The sequence below is a fragment of the Tympanuchus pallidicinctus genome, unplaced genomic scaffold (assembly GCF_026119805.1).
Source record: "Tympanuchus pallidicinctus isolate F22 unplaced genomic scaffold, pur_lepc_1.0 scaffold6, whole genome shotgun sequence".
Lineage (NCBI taxonomy): Eukaryota > Metazoa > Chordata > Aves > Galliformes > Phasianidae > Tympanuchus > Tympanuchus pallidicinctus.
Window position 1 is genome coordinate 14,381,932 of NW_026294780.1, and position 14,607 is coordinate 14,396,538.

The following is a 14,607-nucleotide window of genomic DNA, read 5'->3' on the forward strand; positions in this document are numbered from 1 at the left end:
CCATTGTGCATCTGTATAAAAGGTGTGCACATTTTGGCAGCTGGAACCAACAATTTCTATAAAGTTTCAGGTGGTTTGGCAATAGCAGCTTATCTATTTCTTATTTCTGGTTCGAGAGTCACACCAGAAAGAGATTTCTATGTATTTAATTGATAACTGGCTGTGTTCTAACTGTATCTTTGTAACTGAACCTTATCTGGATCTGTGTCATTGTGATTCCAAGACAAAAACACAACTACTCTGGGAACATGCTCAGATAAGTGAAAATCACAAGAGTGCTGATTTACAATTACATACAGACCTTATCTTGCCACAGTATAGGGTATGGACAAAGTATGATCTGAGATTGTATCAATATATATTTTAAAATAGAGTGTCCAGTTATCCTACCCATTTACACAATGCTAAGCTACTGACATGAAGTTGCCTTAACTTTCAAGTAACCTCTTTTGTTTTTCACAGAAAAAAGCCAAAGCACATACATGCCATGTGTAATATGCTTCAGATGTGGCTACATTATGTCACATTTAGAAGTAATTTACTTTTAATTATAAGCCATTCTATGGCCATCTTCGCTCAACGATGACTGAGTGTATGCACTGAACACTCACTTTTCCCCTACAAGAGTTTCCTGCCTCAATTTCCTTATTGTAGACAATGTAAAATGGAAACCAACTATAACATATCTTTAGCCCTTAACCAGAGAAAGTTCTGTATTTTGGGGTTTAACTCAGTCTTACAGCTTTATTAAGTTGGGAAACTTCTGATTAAGCATCTAAATCTTAATTAAACAAGGAAAGGAAAATGTTTATGTTGTCATGCATTTCCTGCAGATATCTACTTTGATTACAAAAATTCAAGGATCTTATATTTCTACAATTCCTTTCATCAGCACAATTCAATTTTCATGTTTCACTGTGAAAAACACAGACCTGGAAAGAGTCACCATACCTTTCCACTTCCTCCTGGAGAAGAATCTATCATATCAATGCCTGTGCAATCATGGAGAATTTGGCCATTGCAGATAACATGTGGTATATAAACATGTCCTTCAATACAACATTCTACAAATTCCATGTTGTTCTCAGTTAAGGTTCCTGTTTTATCTGTGAAGACATACTCAATCTGCAAGTGAACACAAATTAAAAATAGCAGGAATATGAACAGAGATCTTCCAAGTTCTCTTCACATAAGTGAAATTATTACTGGGCTACACCTTCCTTAATCTGAGCTCTTTCCAAAAAGAAAGACAAAGTTATTTTTTGGATACATGTTCTACTAACATATTTTATCATACAAGAGTACCAGCAAAGCTATCTTCTGCCTGATAACACTTATAAACAATATTTAACCTACTTTTACTCTTCTCTTAAGCTCCTTTTTGGTTCTTAATGTCAAACTTGCTGCAAAACAGATATTTATGGAAACAAAATTCATGGATTCTATTAGCAGGAATGATTAGTTAATGTACCTGGATTCAAACCAGTTACTTTCAGCACAGTACTTGAGCCAGTGTCAGAATTGCTCAATGCAACAACTTTTGTGTAAATGAAGAGTCTAGACTATCACATACACTTATATGCAAGAGCACTGTTACTGCCCTGAAAACATTCTTTCTGTCTCAAAATTGAATTTTTAATTCATTTTATTTTACAATGAGACATGGCATTAAAGGCTAACAAAAGCAAAAACAAAACTGAAAAGTGAATTTCAGTATTTAGGTAGATATATCTTCCTAAGCTCAATTTTGGATTTAAACAGTGAAAGTAAGGGAATTATTTAGAGTTCAACAGATTGTTTAACGACTTTAATATTTAATAACTTCAAACAAAACAACTACATTTTCTTTCAGTAGTCAGAAGTTATTATTTGAACTTTCTCCCTAGATTAACTTTCCTAATATTCACTGATCTGGAAAAGCAATTTTCCAGATTTTCCAAGGCTTTCTTATCTGCAAAGACAACACTCTAATGACATGTTTTTCAAGGTGGACAGGATTCAGTTCTCTCTCATATGAAGCACTATATAAAGATTTCACATTATATCTATACTGGATACAAAATGCTATAAAGCAAAGCACTTTTATTCACTCAGTGTGCAACATCATTTCCAGAAAAAAAGAAGTATGTATTTCACTAACAAAATTTACCACAAGTATCAATAATGATTAACATTTAATACGTTCATTAGAAGTAAGAGAAATAATACCTCTCAAGAATGTAGAAGCAGAAACAAGTTCATTGGATTTATAATGATATACCAAGTAATGATGAGTCTCATTCTTGTGACTGTATTTAAATGTAGTAGTACTCAATTATTTTACATATCAATCAATGGTTGTATATGAACAGGACCTCTGGAGGTCACCTGGTCACCAAGCCTCCCTACTCAAGCAGGGCCACCAAGCACAGGAACTGGACTCAGTACTCCAAGTGTGGCCTTAGAGAGCTAAACAAAGTGAAAGGATCACCTTCTTTCCCCAGCTGGAACCATTCTCCACAAGGTAGACCAGGGGGCTTTTGGTTGCCTTTGCCACAGGGGCTCACTGCAGATTCATGTTCAGTTTAGGGTCCACCAGAATACTAAGATTGTTTTCTGCAAAGCTGCTTTCCAGCACAGTGGTCCCCTGAACACTGTGTCCCATGATCTTTAATGAAGATGATGTGAAGTGAGCCCAGTACCGGTCACTGAGCTACATCCACGAGATACTGGCCTCCAGCAAAAATTCACACCACGGATCACCACGCTCTGGGCCTTGCTGTTCAGCCAGTTCTTAATCCATAACACTGCCTGCTCATTCAGCACAGACATCAATACCTTGTCTGCAAAGACTATGTAAGAGACGGTACAGACAGTGGTTGCCCATAGTAATAAAATACTTGTATCATCTTTTGTCCAAATAGATATAAATACTCCTTAAAACTTCAATAACTAGTTGAGCAGTATAAAAATACAGCAATACACAATCTTATTTATTTTACTTGACAACCTATGAAAATTATTTAATTAATAAAGTTCCTAAATAGTTTATCCAAAATGTGTGCGCATATCTGTGTCAATATGATGATTTTGTTAATGCAAAATAATAAAGATGGAATTTCTTTCAAAAAAGCAGAAGGTCAGACAATCATTTTATTGGACAACACTTTTGTCTGGATATTTGCTATCAATCTACCAGACAAAAAAGGTATTTCTTTTATCTGCCTTTCACCGTAAGGAATTTAGGTGCTTATGTAAATCTCCCTCTATAGTTGTAAGAGAGAAATTACCTTCATGAAGTGCTTATTATTTACTAACATATATCTATAATTTTATATATATATATATATGTATATATATACACAATTTACTAACATCTATATCTATAATACAGATATCTTTTTGTGACTACACTGCAGGTACCAATGCCAGTAAGAGGAGTGTGAATGCCTGAGCATCTGTTCAGTGAAAGTGGAAAATTCCAGCTTAGATTACACACTTACTGTCTAGATAATTTCACTTTTGTGAGACGATTCAGACTGAAGTGCAAATGGTTCAGAGGATACATAAATTTGCTATTGCTTAAATGTACAATAATAATATTATTTGAAAAAAAAATCAAATAAGGGAATATTTGTGTAGGAAGAGATAATACAGAACTAATTTCCTAGGTTAGCCACAATACAGTAAAAAGTTATGAAATTCTAAAATGTATTTAAACAATGAAATAAGGAAATACCATTGTAATGAGTAATGTAGTACTTCTAACTCATGAAAATGAATGAGATTGCTTTAAGTGAAGTGTATTCAGGAATTACTCATTAAGCTAAATGCAAGTGTTGTTTATGTTTCAATACTTAGCATAGTAGCTCACAGGTATTTTCAGAAACTGTGATCGCTTGCACTGACTTAGCTGAGAAATCAGAATTTTTTATTGTGAAAATCTGAAGAAATCAAATACAATTTCTAAATTAATCAGCACTAAGGAAAATGCAGTTTAAAGCTGCAAAAAAAATATAATGAAAATTAAATTTTAAATAAAAATTAAAATACATGAATAAAATATATTTTTATGGTGGAAATAATTGAAAATTTTTTCATTCAGTGAAATTTACCTGTCCCAACTCTTCATTGAGGTCGGAAGTATTCACCAGTGGTCCTTCTCCTGTGTCTTCATCAAACATTTCCTCATCCCACGTGAGGAAATAAGAACCAAGAAATTTCTGCATTTCCACAGTGACATACATGGATACAGGAATAATGTAGTTGAAGAGAACCATGAATGCAAGGAAGTCTGTAAATGCTTGAAGAAACTGCCAAAGAAGCAAGACAAAAATAATAATTCTTCATGTACCACCAAATACTGAAAGTCAGCTACCTGCATTTGCAGGTCTGTTTTTAGCTTTCAACATTAAGCAACTCCATTCACATAGAATCATAGAATCACTCAGGTTGGAAAAGACCTTAAAGATCATTGAGACCAACCACAACCTAACCCTACTACCCTAACTCTAACAAACCTCCGCCTAATCATGTCCCTGAGCACCACATCTCATATTTTGGTAAACAATGTATACTTTCATGATTTACATCATAGTAATTTTTGCATGATTTTTTTTTTTTAACTTTTAACTTGTATTTTTCTTTAAAGATATACAGACGGAGAATACATTTACACATTATTGCTGCAAAATTCTAGATCAACTAATGACAGCGACTGCATATGAATAGAAACAACATCATGTGAACAAGGAAAACAGTAAAAACGTATATTCCCAAATTAGCAGAAGAATAACATAAAATCACACAAGTCATCTGAGAATTAGCAGATTTCATAGCGTTCAGGCAGCAGCAGCATCATTTAGTGTGAAGAGGAATTTTTCCCCCCATCGGGAAGATTTACTAAAATAATATTCTGCCTTCTGTAATGTGGGGCTGAGCTCACTATAAAGTATTCCTGATTGATAGTGTCCTTGCTCTCGTAAAAATGCTGGATACTGGCAACTCTGTTGGTCTCTAACACTCATGAGAGAGTTACAAGACTATATGAAACTAAGCTTCTGAGAGGTACTTGTACAGCAATTCCTACAGCAGATTGCTTTGAACAGCCACTGGTTGTGAGATTGCCAGTAGCTGGGTGATTCCTTTCGGTCCTATGTTTCTCTTCAAGAGTTCAGCTCTTTAGAAACTCAGTGGCAGGAAACTCCAGGACATCTGTATGTGGATTTTTATACTAAAAAAGAACTTTCATATGCTTGATGAATCTCCAGTTAAAGTTCAAACAAAACCCACCACATACAGGCTTTCCACAAATATACTACCACCATTCTTAGTCAACGCATAGGCTGTATATACTTTTCAGTAGGAGTCTCACAAATTTAGAGCTTAATGAACCTTTTTTTTGGTATTTTACTTTATTTCCATACCTGATTTCTCTTCCTTTCTGGCTCTGTTTTCTGATTATACCACGGCTCATCACGAAATGGTTCGCTCTGCCAGACATACTTCAGGACAGTATTTATTAGCGCTTTACTGATGAGAATACAGAGGTATACAATAAGGAATACATTCATTGATCTAAAAAATAATAATAAAAAAATTAAAAATAAATTAAAATTCCACTAGTATACAAACTACAGACTTCATTTAAAAATATCCTACTTGTGTTTCAGCCTAACATTTGCTATGATGTTAAATAAATTCCCCTGAAGATAAGTATCATAAATTCTATGTATGTCTATATGGAACATACAACTTTAGATTAAACATGGAAGACCTATCACAAATTAGCTTTGCATTACTACAGTTGGTCCATACTCAAGGAATTAATTCTATTACATTCAATTTAATTATATGGTTAAACAGTGTTAGGATATTGAAGCACATAATCTTGGAAAAAAGTCAGTAGGTAAATTCTAACCAATGAAAGAAAAGTCTGCTGGAACAGCAAAGCATACTTTATCTCAAAAATGTAAGCACAGCATTATGATGGTTTCTTTCTTATATACAGTAATTGCTTAGTACTGAGAACCTCATCTATCTGAGGTTACAGGACTCATTTCATAATTCAAAAATGAAGTAATAATGTAAATTTTAAGTTCCTTTACTTCTTTCATTGTTTAAAATTAATAAATCACATACTTTTAGTTAAATGAAAATACTCCCTTTTATACATCATTCAAACATGCAGTTTTCCACCCCAAAATAAAAGTTTGAAATATTACTTTTCTACAGCAGATCGTTTCTGTGATTTTGACTGGTAATTTAATGCCATTTTTGTTTCCATGCCAGTGTAGATAGCAACACCTGAAATTAGACAACCTGTTTTACTAAAGATTACACAGTACAGCAACTTACTTGAATAAGAACACAATTCTGTAGACTATTAGATCCCATCAACTATTACACCCCCTTCTATATAGCTTCTGTAGTCTGAAGAAAAAGGATACAGATCGAGATGATACCCACAACTGAAAGTTGCCTTAATATTTTAGGGAAAATGTTAAGAAGCATTTACATCTCACTCTAAAATCACAGTTCCCAATTCCTTGCATTTTTATGGTTGGTGGGGTTTTCTTGGCTTCAATTTTAAAACATAAGGAATACATGTGCAAGACAATCCAACGAGGGCTAAACTACAGAATAAATCCAAGAAGAACAGAAGAAGGCTACTGATTTAATTTTCTTCAGAAAATGCTAATAATTTATGAAGAGGGATCTTCTGATATTACTGAATTCCTCTTAAAATTGCATTTTGAGTGACTACCCTCAGAATATTAAATACAATAAATAGAAGTAAATATAAACAAGAAAATGGATTTGAAGTGCAGAGTAAATCAGCACAATCATAAAATAATGCAGTTTTCAATATGGATCATTAATGGCAAACAACTGCATGTGTTTTACACAGATCAGAAACAACCACTCACACATCTCTGCCTGATACTCAAGTTGACTGAGATCTTAAAATCATGCCCTGAAGTTTAAAGAAACACTACAATCTAATTATATTAGCTCACCAGTTTCAGATACCAACTAAAAGCAAAGAAGGCAAGTCCAAGTCAACATATACTTTTCATCCTTTTTGCCAGCTGTCAGATTTTCATATTTTAGGCTGAGTAATACATTGTTATTTACAACCTTCTTTTTTAGAGCGTGGAAATCGTATGCAGTAGTGGATGATTTGGACCCTTGTCCCTTTTAATATCAGAAGGGAGTCATTGACTTCATTGGGCAACAATATTAACCCACAGTCTCTGTTCAGAAGCCCTATATTCACATGAAGAATGTGTGCCATCTTCACTCATCCTTGAAAATTAAACTCCTCCCAAAAATCTCTACAATCATTATATATCATTAATACTTCTTTTACTGCAATTACAGCAACAGTAAATCTTATTAAAAAGTTGTAAATCAAGTGCTTAAATAGAATTCATACACACAGTAGTAACTCCACAACTGCAACCCTGTTTGATGTTTGCTTATTACTTCAGCATCCTCTGAAATAATTAATACAAATATTTACCAAAGATTTTTTCTGTATTCTTTAAAGTGGCTCCTCTAAGGAGCAGATTTTCGGATCCTAATGGCCTGCAAAAGAGAAACATTCCAAAATATAAGTATTTAGAAAGAGAGAACAGGCTGTAATGGAAGCCACCGAAGAGAGAAAGGTAGTTTTACTCAGTGAATTAATTCATCAATTAATGGTATTTAACTATTTTAAGTGAAGATTAAAAAATATAGAGGTTCCTAAAATTAAAGACAACCTCACAATCCAAAGCTAGCATAGGCAATCTAATTTTGAAACACGTAGAGAAAACAGTGTTTCTTCATTTCTTTCATATTGAAAGTCAGTGCATCAAAAAACCACATCTGAAGATATCTAAATAATATTAATTATCATAATTGTAAGGTGATTATTTTTAACAACACCAACTCTTTTTTTAGGTTTGTTGAGTTTCCTGCATGTTAGAATTACTTGCTGAAGACAATTTTGTCACTGTATTCCAATTATAAATGCTATACAAGGTATTGCTTTAAATGTACTCCATAATTTTCAAAGCATAAAGATTAATATAGGTAAAATAATTTAATGAGAAGTAGGTGGAATTACCTACTTCTTCCCATACTGTTTAAAGATGTTTGGAGCATATGTAACACAAACCACTATAAGACTATGAAACCAAGGGCTACTTTATTGACAGACAGCATGCAGAATTGCATGGATGACATTTTAAACTACTGCCAGGCTCTATTTATATAGCCATGGAGGATAAAATAACAAACAACAACAAAAAACCACCCAACAAGTAACCTCACTATTTTTGGATGTTATTCAAAGTGTTCTTGTGGTACAAAAAAAAAAAAAAAAAAAAAAAAAAGAAAGAAAAAAGATAACTACAAAAAAAACCCAAATAAAGGAACTCTAAAGAAACAAACAAAAACTCCAGGGCTACTAACTGATGTAGAACATGCAACTGGTTCCATTAAAACCAGCAGTGTGATGTTAAATGCATGAATTGGGCTATAGAACATCGTATAGAACAGTAAAACAATCCCAGTAGTAATAGTGCTGTTCCAGGAACACATGCCTTAAAGCCACAAATCTTCATGTTCACACTCTTAGACACAGGTTATTGCTGTTCTGATTTAAAAAGAGAGTGCTCTTTGGAACTGTATTTTCTACATATTTTCCTTTCCCTTCCCACCTGACTAAGAATCTTGATGTAAGGAAGTTTTCACAGCAGACCATAGTAATCTGCATTTAAGTGACGCATCACTCGACATGGAAAGGACAGGAGGATCCCGGGGAGGGTAAGGATGCCCACTGCCTGGAAGAGGGAAGCCATAACCAGGACAGTTCGTGAGGACAGTGCTCTGCCTGGCCCTCTGATCTGAGGGATCCCTAGCAAGAATTCAGCCCCAAACAGCCAAGAGAGGTGTGAAGTGCCCTGGATGGTGGCAGATTTTCACTATTTCACAGTGCAGGCATACATGTGCTTCTTCAGAGACCTTTGACGTTAACAGGCTCAGCAACCAGGCTTTCTTCCCTCTTTGTTTACTGATAGAAAATTACCAATCTACAGACACATGAGCTTAAGCAGGCACTTTGCCAGAATGGAGTAAATTCTCACGTGCTGAACCTTGGATGTAATAAATGAGAAGACTTCCTGTTATTAATTTGTCTCTTTGTGGCACACACCTTATCAAAATCAGGTATGCAAAGTCTTTTCCTTGCCTACACAGAGAAGTTCCAAAGCAGAAGAGACACTCATGACACTTCTGTACTGCTTTGTTTTTCTTCTCTGTTGGAATGGTCTGGGCTACAGACTGCTCCATGTATAGAATGCACGTCACCCACTTCAGAAAGAAACTTATTTGCACAGGAGGCAGATCCTCCTAGGTGCAGACCCAAGAAAACAGATCATTTCCTATACCTCATATAAAATCATTTCCTTAGATGTTGCATTCTTGATCACTCACAACACTGCAGACAGTTTAGATAAATACACAAATCCTTTCCTCAGTAACACTAAACATGATATTAGCACGTGCAATCTCCAAGAAGAAGGAAGAAGAAGAATGACAGGAATACACACAATTCTGTGCACTCTGTTTGGTGTACTGCAGACACCCCATGCTGATGGAGCAGCCTTATCAAAGCTCTGCCAAAATAATTATCAACATCATTTACAAAGTAAATATAGATCAAATAAAAACTCAAGTTAAAACATGAAATATTTATGATGTACAAAATTACAGACTATAAACTTCTAAGAGAAAAATATTTCATCAACAAGAAAAGACAGCCCAGTGTTGGTGAAACAAATGGAATTTAATTACTGATACATACTCAGCCTTAACAACGATTAAGTGTATAGAAATGCTGGATTTTCCTTACCTTGCTATAGGCTCATTTCTATCATGGTAAACATTTATTCGACCAACAAATCTGCAAGGGAAATACACAAGTAGCTTAATAGCAGTGTTATTGCTAACAGCAGTTGGTGTATTCCTATGTGTATGTCTCAACATTTCTATTTTCTTAATGTACAAGGACATGTAATTCTCTTTATGTACAGGTATGTATATGCCACACACATATACAACAAACAAGGCAAATTCTCTCACTTTTAAAATTTTTAAGGAGTATAACAGATTATTTGAGAAAATTTTGTTTAACGCTTTGTGATCACTCACATGTTTTTCATGTATTTTTGGAGTGAATTAAACACATTTGTTCTTAAATACAATATTTGCTAATAATTAATTACAATATTAGCTATTTGCTAATCAACAATGGATTGGACAGAGTCCTACAACTAAGATCGGAACTACAAGGAGTCTGCAAAGATGCAACATGAGCATAACATACTGCAGGTTCACTGTTAACAACAGCAGATCTAAGTCCATCTTCATATAATCTTCCTGAAAACTTTTAAATGTTTTTTGGCCAACTACTTATTAAGAGCTCACAGCAGGAGCACGAGAAATGTTTGCTCTGCCATTTTTTTGTTGTTTGCTTGTGCTTGGATTATTAATCTGCAGTTTCTTTGTAGGAATCTTTGTGAGTCGCTTCCTTATTTTGTGAGGTTAATTCAGTTAGAACTAGGTAATATAACTCATAGCTCTCTATAACCAGGTATAAACAAACTGCCATACTTCACAATACACTGAAAATGAACAAATGAATCAGGGTGTCAAGTGTCAACCTCTCCACACTGCAGAATACCCACACTTCCCCAGGGATACTTCTCAAACTGTGAACCTTCTGACATACAGACAGCACGGGGATGCCAATATCAGTATGTACATTAAATATTAGTAAAACATATTTTTTTTAGGTTAAAAAAATGAATCTACGTAGAAGTTTCAACATTTCCTCCACACACCTCAGTGAATAGTCCTGCATTGTCCCCTGAGTTGTGGGCAGTCCACTTTGGAGACTCTTGCCCTAGAGGAGACCTCTGACCTACCTGCAGAAAAGGAGCAAGGATGGAAGACTAAACTGACTCCAGACTCATTTTGGGGCCTACTCTAACCATGCAGATGCAGTCAGGAGTCTTTAATGATGATATCCTTATACTGGTAGAATATGTTAAATCAAAGATATAAGAATTATTTTCTTACTTATAAAGGTCAGGCTGAGGTTGTTCACATTCAATGGTAGCATGTAGTGCATCAATTTCTTGTTCACTGTGAAATGCCTTTGTATCTTGAACGGCATAGTGAGTCTGGAATGAATAAAAAGTTGTATATACATTGAAAAAATAAGGACAGAGATAGAAGGCATTTATCTGTAGATAAACTCTGGCTCATTGTGAAAAAGACATACTAGCTTTTACATGGGAACTAATATTTCAAATAAGTAGCACTTTTAAATGTCCCTTAGTGGATACATTATTTGCATACATTATTTACAGGTGCCTTGCAATGTACTCATAAATCAGGTTAACATGAAAGCATTTAAGTACAAAAATGCTTGGGAATCATCTTTATAATTTACATGCCTATACTATACACAGACTGAAAAAACAACAAAAAAGTTTTGAATATTTTCATAAATTAAGCAAGAAAAAAGAACTGTCAGAAACTCATACATGTCAGTGTATTCATTGCATTTGTTCACAAATATATGCATGACTATATTTTTTTCTCTGTAAAAAAAAACCAATACCGAACCTGAAAGCAAATTTTGCCTTAAAAAGAAAATGTAGAACATTTTATTACTTTATGACTGGATTCACCATCCAAACTAGCTGTTGTAACAAAACATGTTCCATCTCCTCTACTACTTGATAGAAATATTAAGTCACATGGGAATGTTTCATCTTCTTTTACCATCACAATATCACCAACCTAGAAGGAAAAAAAAAAAAAAAGTATCACATGGCAGCACAAAAGCTTAGGTTCATTCAAATATCTTGAAAATTCATAAATTTTATTCAGACCAGCATGTTACCACAGGAGCATGTAACTACAGAACTATATCTGAGAATTACACTTTGTGGAATGAATCAGGTTTACTGCATGCTACCTTTCAGGATTTCAACCATTGTGCAAATACTGAATTATTAAGCTTTGTGACATTATTTGAGTGATGGAAGATATACTCTTGCTTCAAAAATAATTACAACAAAATATTATTTCAAAAACAGCTGGAGATGTGGACTGCTTTCTTTTGCTCTTGGGGATAAGCATCTCAGAATACTGTAATTAGAGACAGTTGAAAGAAACCTAAGAATTCCAAGTCTGCCAATGAACACAAAGACATATTTTCAGTAGGATTTGTCATTAGAAGTCCACCCTACTCTTTATCCACGTTTAAAGGTGAAAAAATTAATCATCATTAACGCAAACATAAGAAAGCATCTTACAGTCTGTTAAACAGTGCAACTGTACATCCAATCAACTACCAATTCAAGAGATTACTGTAAAGCATCCCTCTGAGAGCCTTTTACAAACTGTTGGAACTCATATTTTACAGAGGAAAAATTTAATAAATGAATAAAAGCTAAAGATACAATGTATGTTTTAAGAATATCAGTTTCAATTTAAAAAATCATCAGACATCTACTAGAGATACGTTTCTGTCATAAGCCATTATCATAAGATTCAGCTTAATCTTTGTTCTCATGATACAGTTATCAAGCTGAATTCTAATATCCGTAACAATCTGCCAGGAGTTGGCTAATTCTAGTTAAACATAATTGTCTGGTATAAGCAGGTAAAAATGAAATTGTGATAGCATTGATATGCTTTACTAAAATGTACTGAAGAACTACTAAAGAATGATGCTAAAACATTTAATTTGTAGGTAAGCATAAAGCTTTAATTAAAGACCTTTCAAAATATGTAAGGACAATTGGGTACTTCACGTCTAGGGAAAAAATTTTACCACCAAGTCTTGAGAAGTTCAGATTTAGGAAAGGATTAATTTTCTAATATACTTCCTTCTTACTACACAATTTTTTATATTTCATTTTACTCAGGAAAGTGAAGGTACACAGTGAGACAGTGAAGTGGTAGGTTTGGAACTAGAGGCAGTAAACACCTTGGCTGAATCCAGTCTGAACAACATGGAGCCTTCATCGTGAAGAGCAGTGGAGTTTGTCTGACCACACTGCTGCTGAAATTGTCATAATCTCTGAGAGAACTTGCCAATCTGCCACAAAATCATTATTTGTAAAAGACAGTGATGTGGTGAACTATAATAAAACACTCAAAATAAGAACTTTATCAAAAGCACACAAAACACTGTTAGGGCATAAACTATACCAAAGGGAATAAACTGTGCACAGAGAATCCTACTACTAGAAGAGGCAATTTTAAGAAGATCGGGTAATTAGATTGGTTTTACTCGCCCTCTTTACCACTGAAAACATTAATTTAACTGTCTATCAAACTAAAACACAGTGACATTATGGCAAATTTAATCATCTCTGCAGATGCTACTGAAGAAAGAATCCCAAACTGTTCAGAACTTTTAATCTAGATAGAGAGAAAGCCAGGAGGCTGGTTTAGCGATCAAAGCCATCTTGGCAGTCAAGTGTCACAGTAAGAACATGCAGGAGAAAAAACTGTACCTGGACTTTTTCAGGTTGCCACTAAAAATATTTACGCATCAGAAAGTGAATTTTCAGATACAGCTCAAAGACAAACAAGTTCTTTACATTCTGATTTTCACAGTTCATAGCGTTGAGTGGTCCTTACTTACTAATTTATCTAGCAAGATTGCCTCCGTGAGCTATGGCGTACAAATCAATCTGCAAGCCAGGAGCAAACTATAATAAAACAACCTATCCAAAAATAAATTAAAAACCTAAACAATTTGCAGTAGAAAAAGGGCAGAGTCAAGAAAAAAAACAGTAAACAAAATACTGACAGAGTGCTCTTGTGATGATATCTGCCAGTGTGTCAGTTACAAAGAAATCTCATCTTTTAGCAATTCTTTTTCCTTCCCTTAATGAAATGTCCACAGGCTTTTAGGGGCAGAAGGATCTGCCTTTATGTGATCTAGTCTATTTTCTTGCATAATACGGGTCTGAGAATTTTACTCTGTCACCCACAGACAGATACCCTCTCCACACAAGTATTCCCTACGTCTGTCTCTCCTACCCTTTAGTTTCCTTGAAATAGATTCTGAAAGGCAAAGAACCGGGGAGGAATTGGGAAAATATATGCAATGGATTCATTACTGTAATACAAATTCCAGTTCTATGCTACATCACTCACTTCACATAGAAGGTTAAGGTACATGGAATACTGAGCACCACATCATGCCTTAGTTTTATTTATTTATTTATTTTATTGTCTGGAAGCTGTAGGCAGAAGCTACCATATTCAAATGAATGGTCACAGCAGGAAAGCAGCAAACCCTGTAGATCTATTTATACCCAAATGAAGCTGAGCAGAAAAAAGATATTCCTAACAAAGGTATTAGAAACATGGGGATTCCAAACAAGCATCTATCAGATCTGCTAAATTTTAAAGATCATAACAATGACAACTTTATCTACTCACAAGAAAAAAAAAAGAAAAAAAAAAGAGAGAGATTTTATGAAAATTACCCTCAAATTATCAGGTAAAGAATGCAGAAGCATTCAGAAGCCCAATAAAGAGGCTGTG

The 14,607-nt window shown here is 34.4% G+C and overlaps 2 protein-coding genes across 7 annotated transcripts in view; one reads left to right on the plus strand and one right to left on the minus strand.

Annotated features, from left to right (window-relative positions):
• ADPRHL1 (ADP-ribosylhydrolase like 1) overlaps positions 1-14,607 on the plus strand; it is a 400,125-nt gene that overhangs the window by 383,543 nt on the left and 1,975 nt on the right. The gene's annotated exons all lie outside the window — the stretch shown is intronic.
• The window catches only part of ATP11A (ATPase phospholipid transporting 11A), a 120,750-nt gene that overhangs the window by 30,661 nt on the left and 75,482 nt on the right, over positions 1-14,607 (minus strand). For all 6 annotated transcript variants that reach the window (XM_052705844.1, XM_052705840.1, XM_052705839.1 and 3 more), the window contains exons 6-13: positions 11,710-11,838; positions 11,110-11,213; positions 9,881-9,931; positions 7,505-7,569; positions 6,204-6,285; positions 5,406-5,556; positions 4,095-4,292; positions 952-1,125 (exon numbers count right to left, since the gene is read on the minus strand). In XM_052705844.1, coding sequence (XP_052561804.1) covers positions 952-1,125; positions 4,095-4,292; positions 5,406-5,556; positions 6,204-6,285; positions 7,505-7,569; positions 9,881-9,931; positions 11,110-11,213; positions 11,710-11,838 — 954 coding nt within the window. The remainder of the gene's footprint in view (positions 1-951; positions 1,126-4,094; positions 4,293-5,405; positions 5,557-6,203; positions 6,286-7,504; positions 7,570-9,880; positions 9,932-11,109; positions 11,214-11,709; positions 11,839-14,607) is intronic.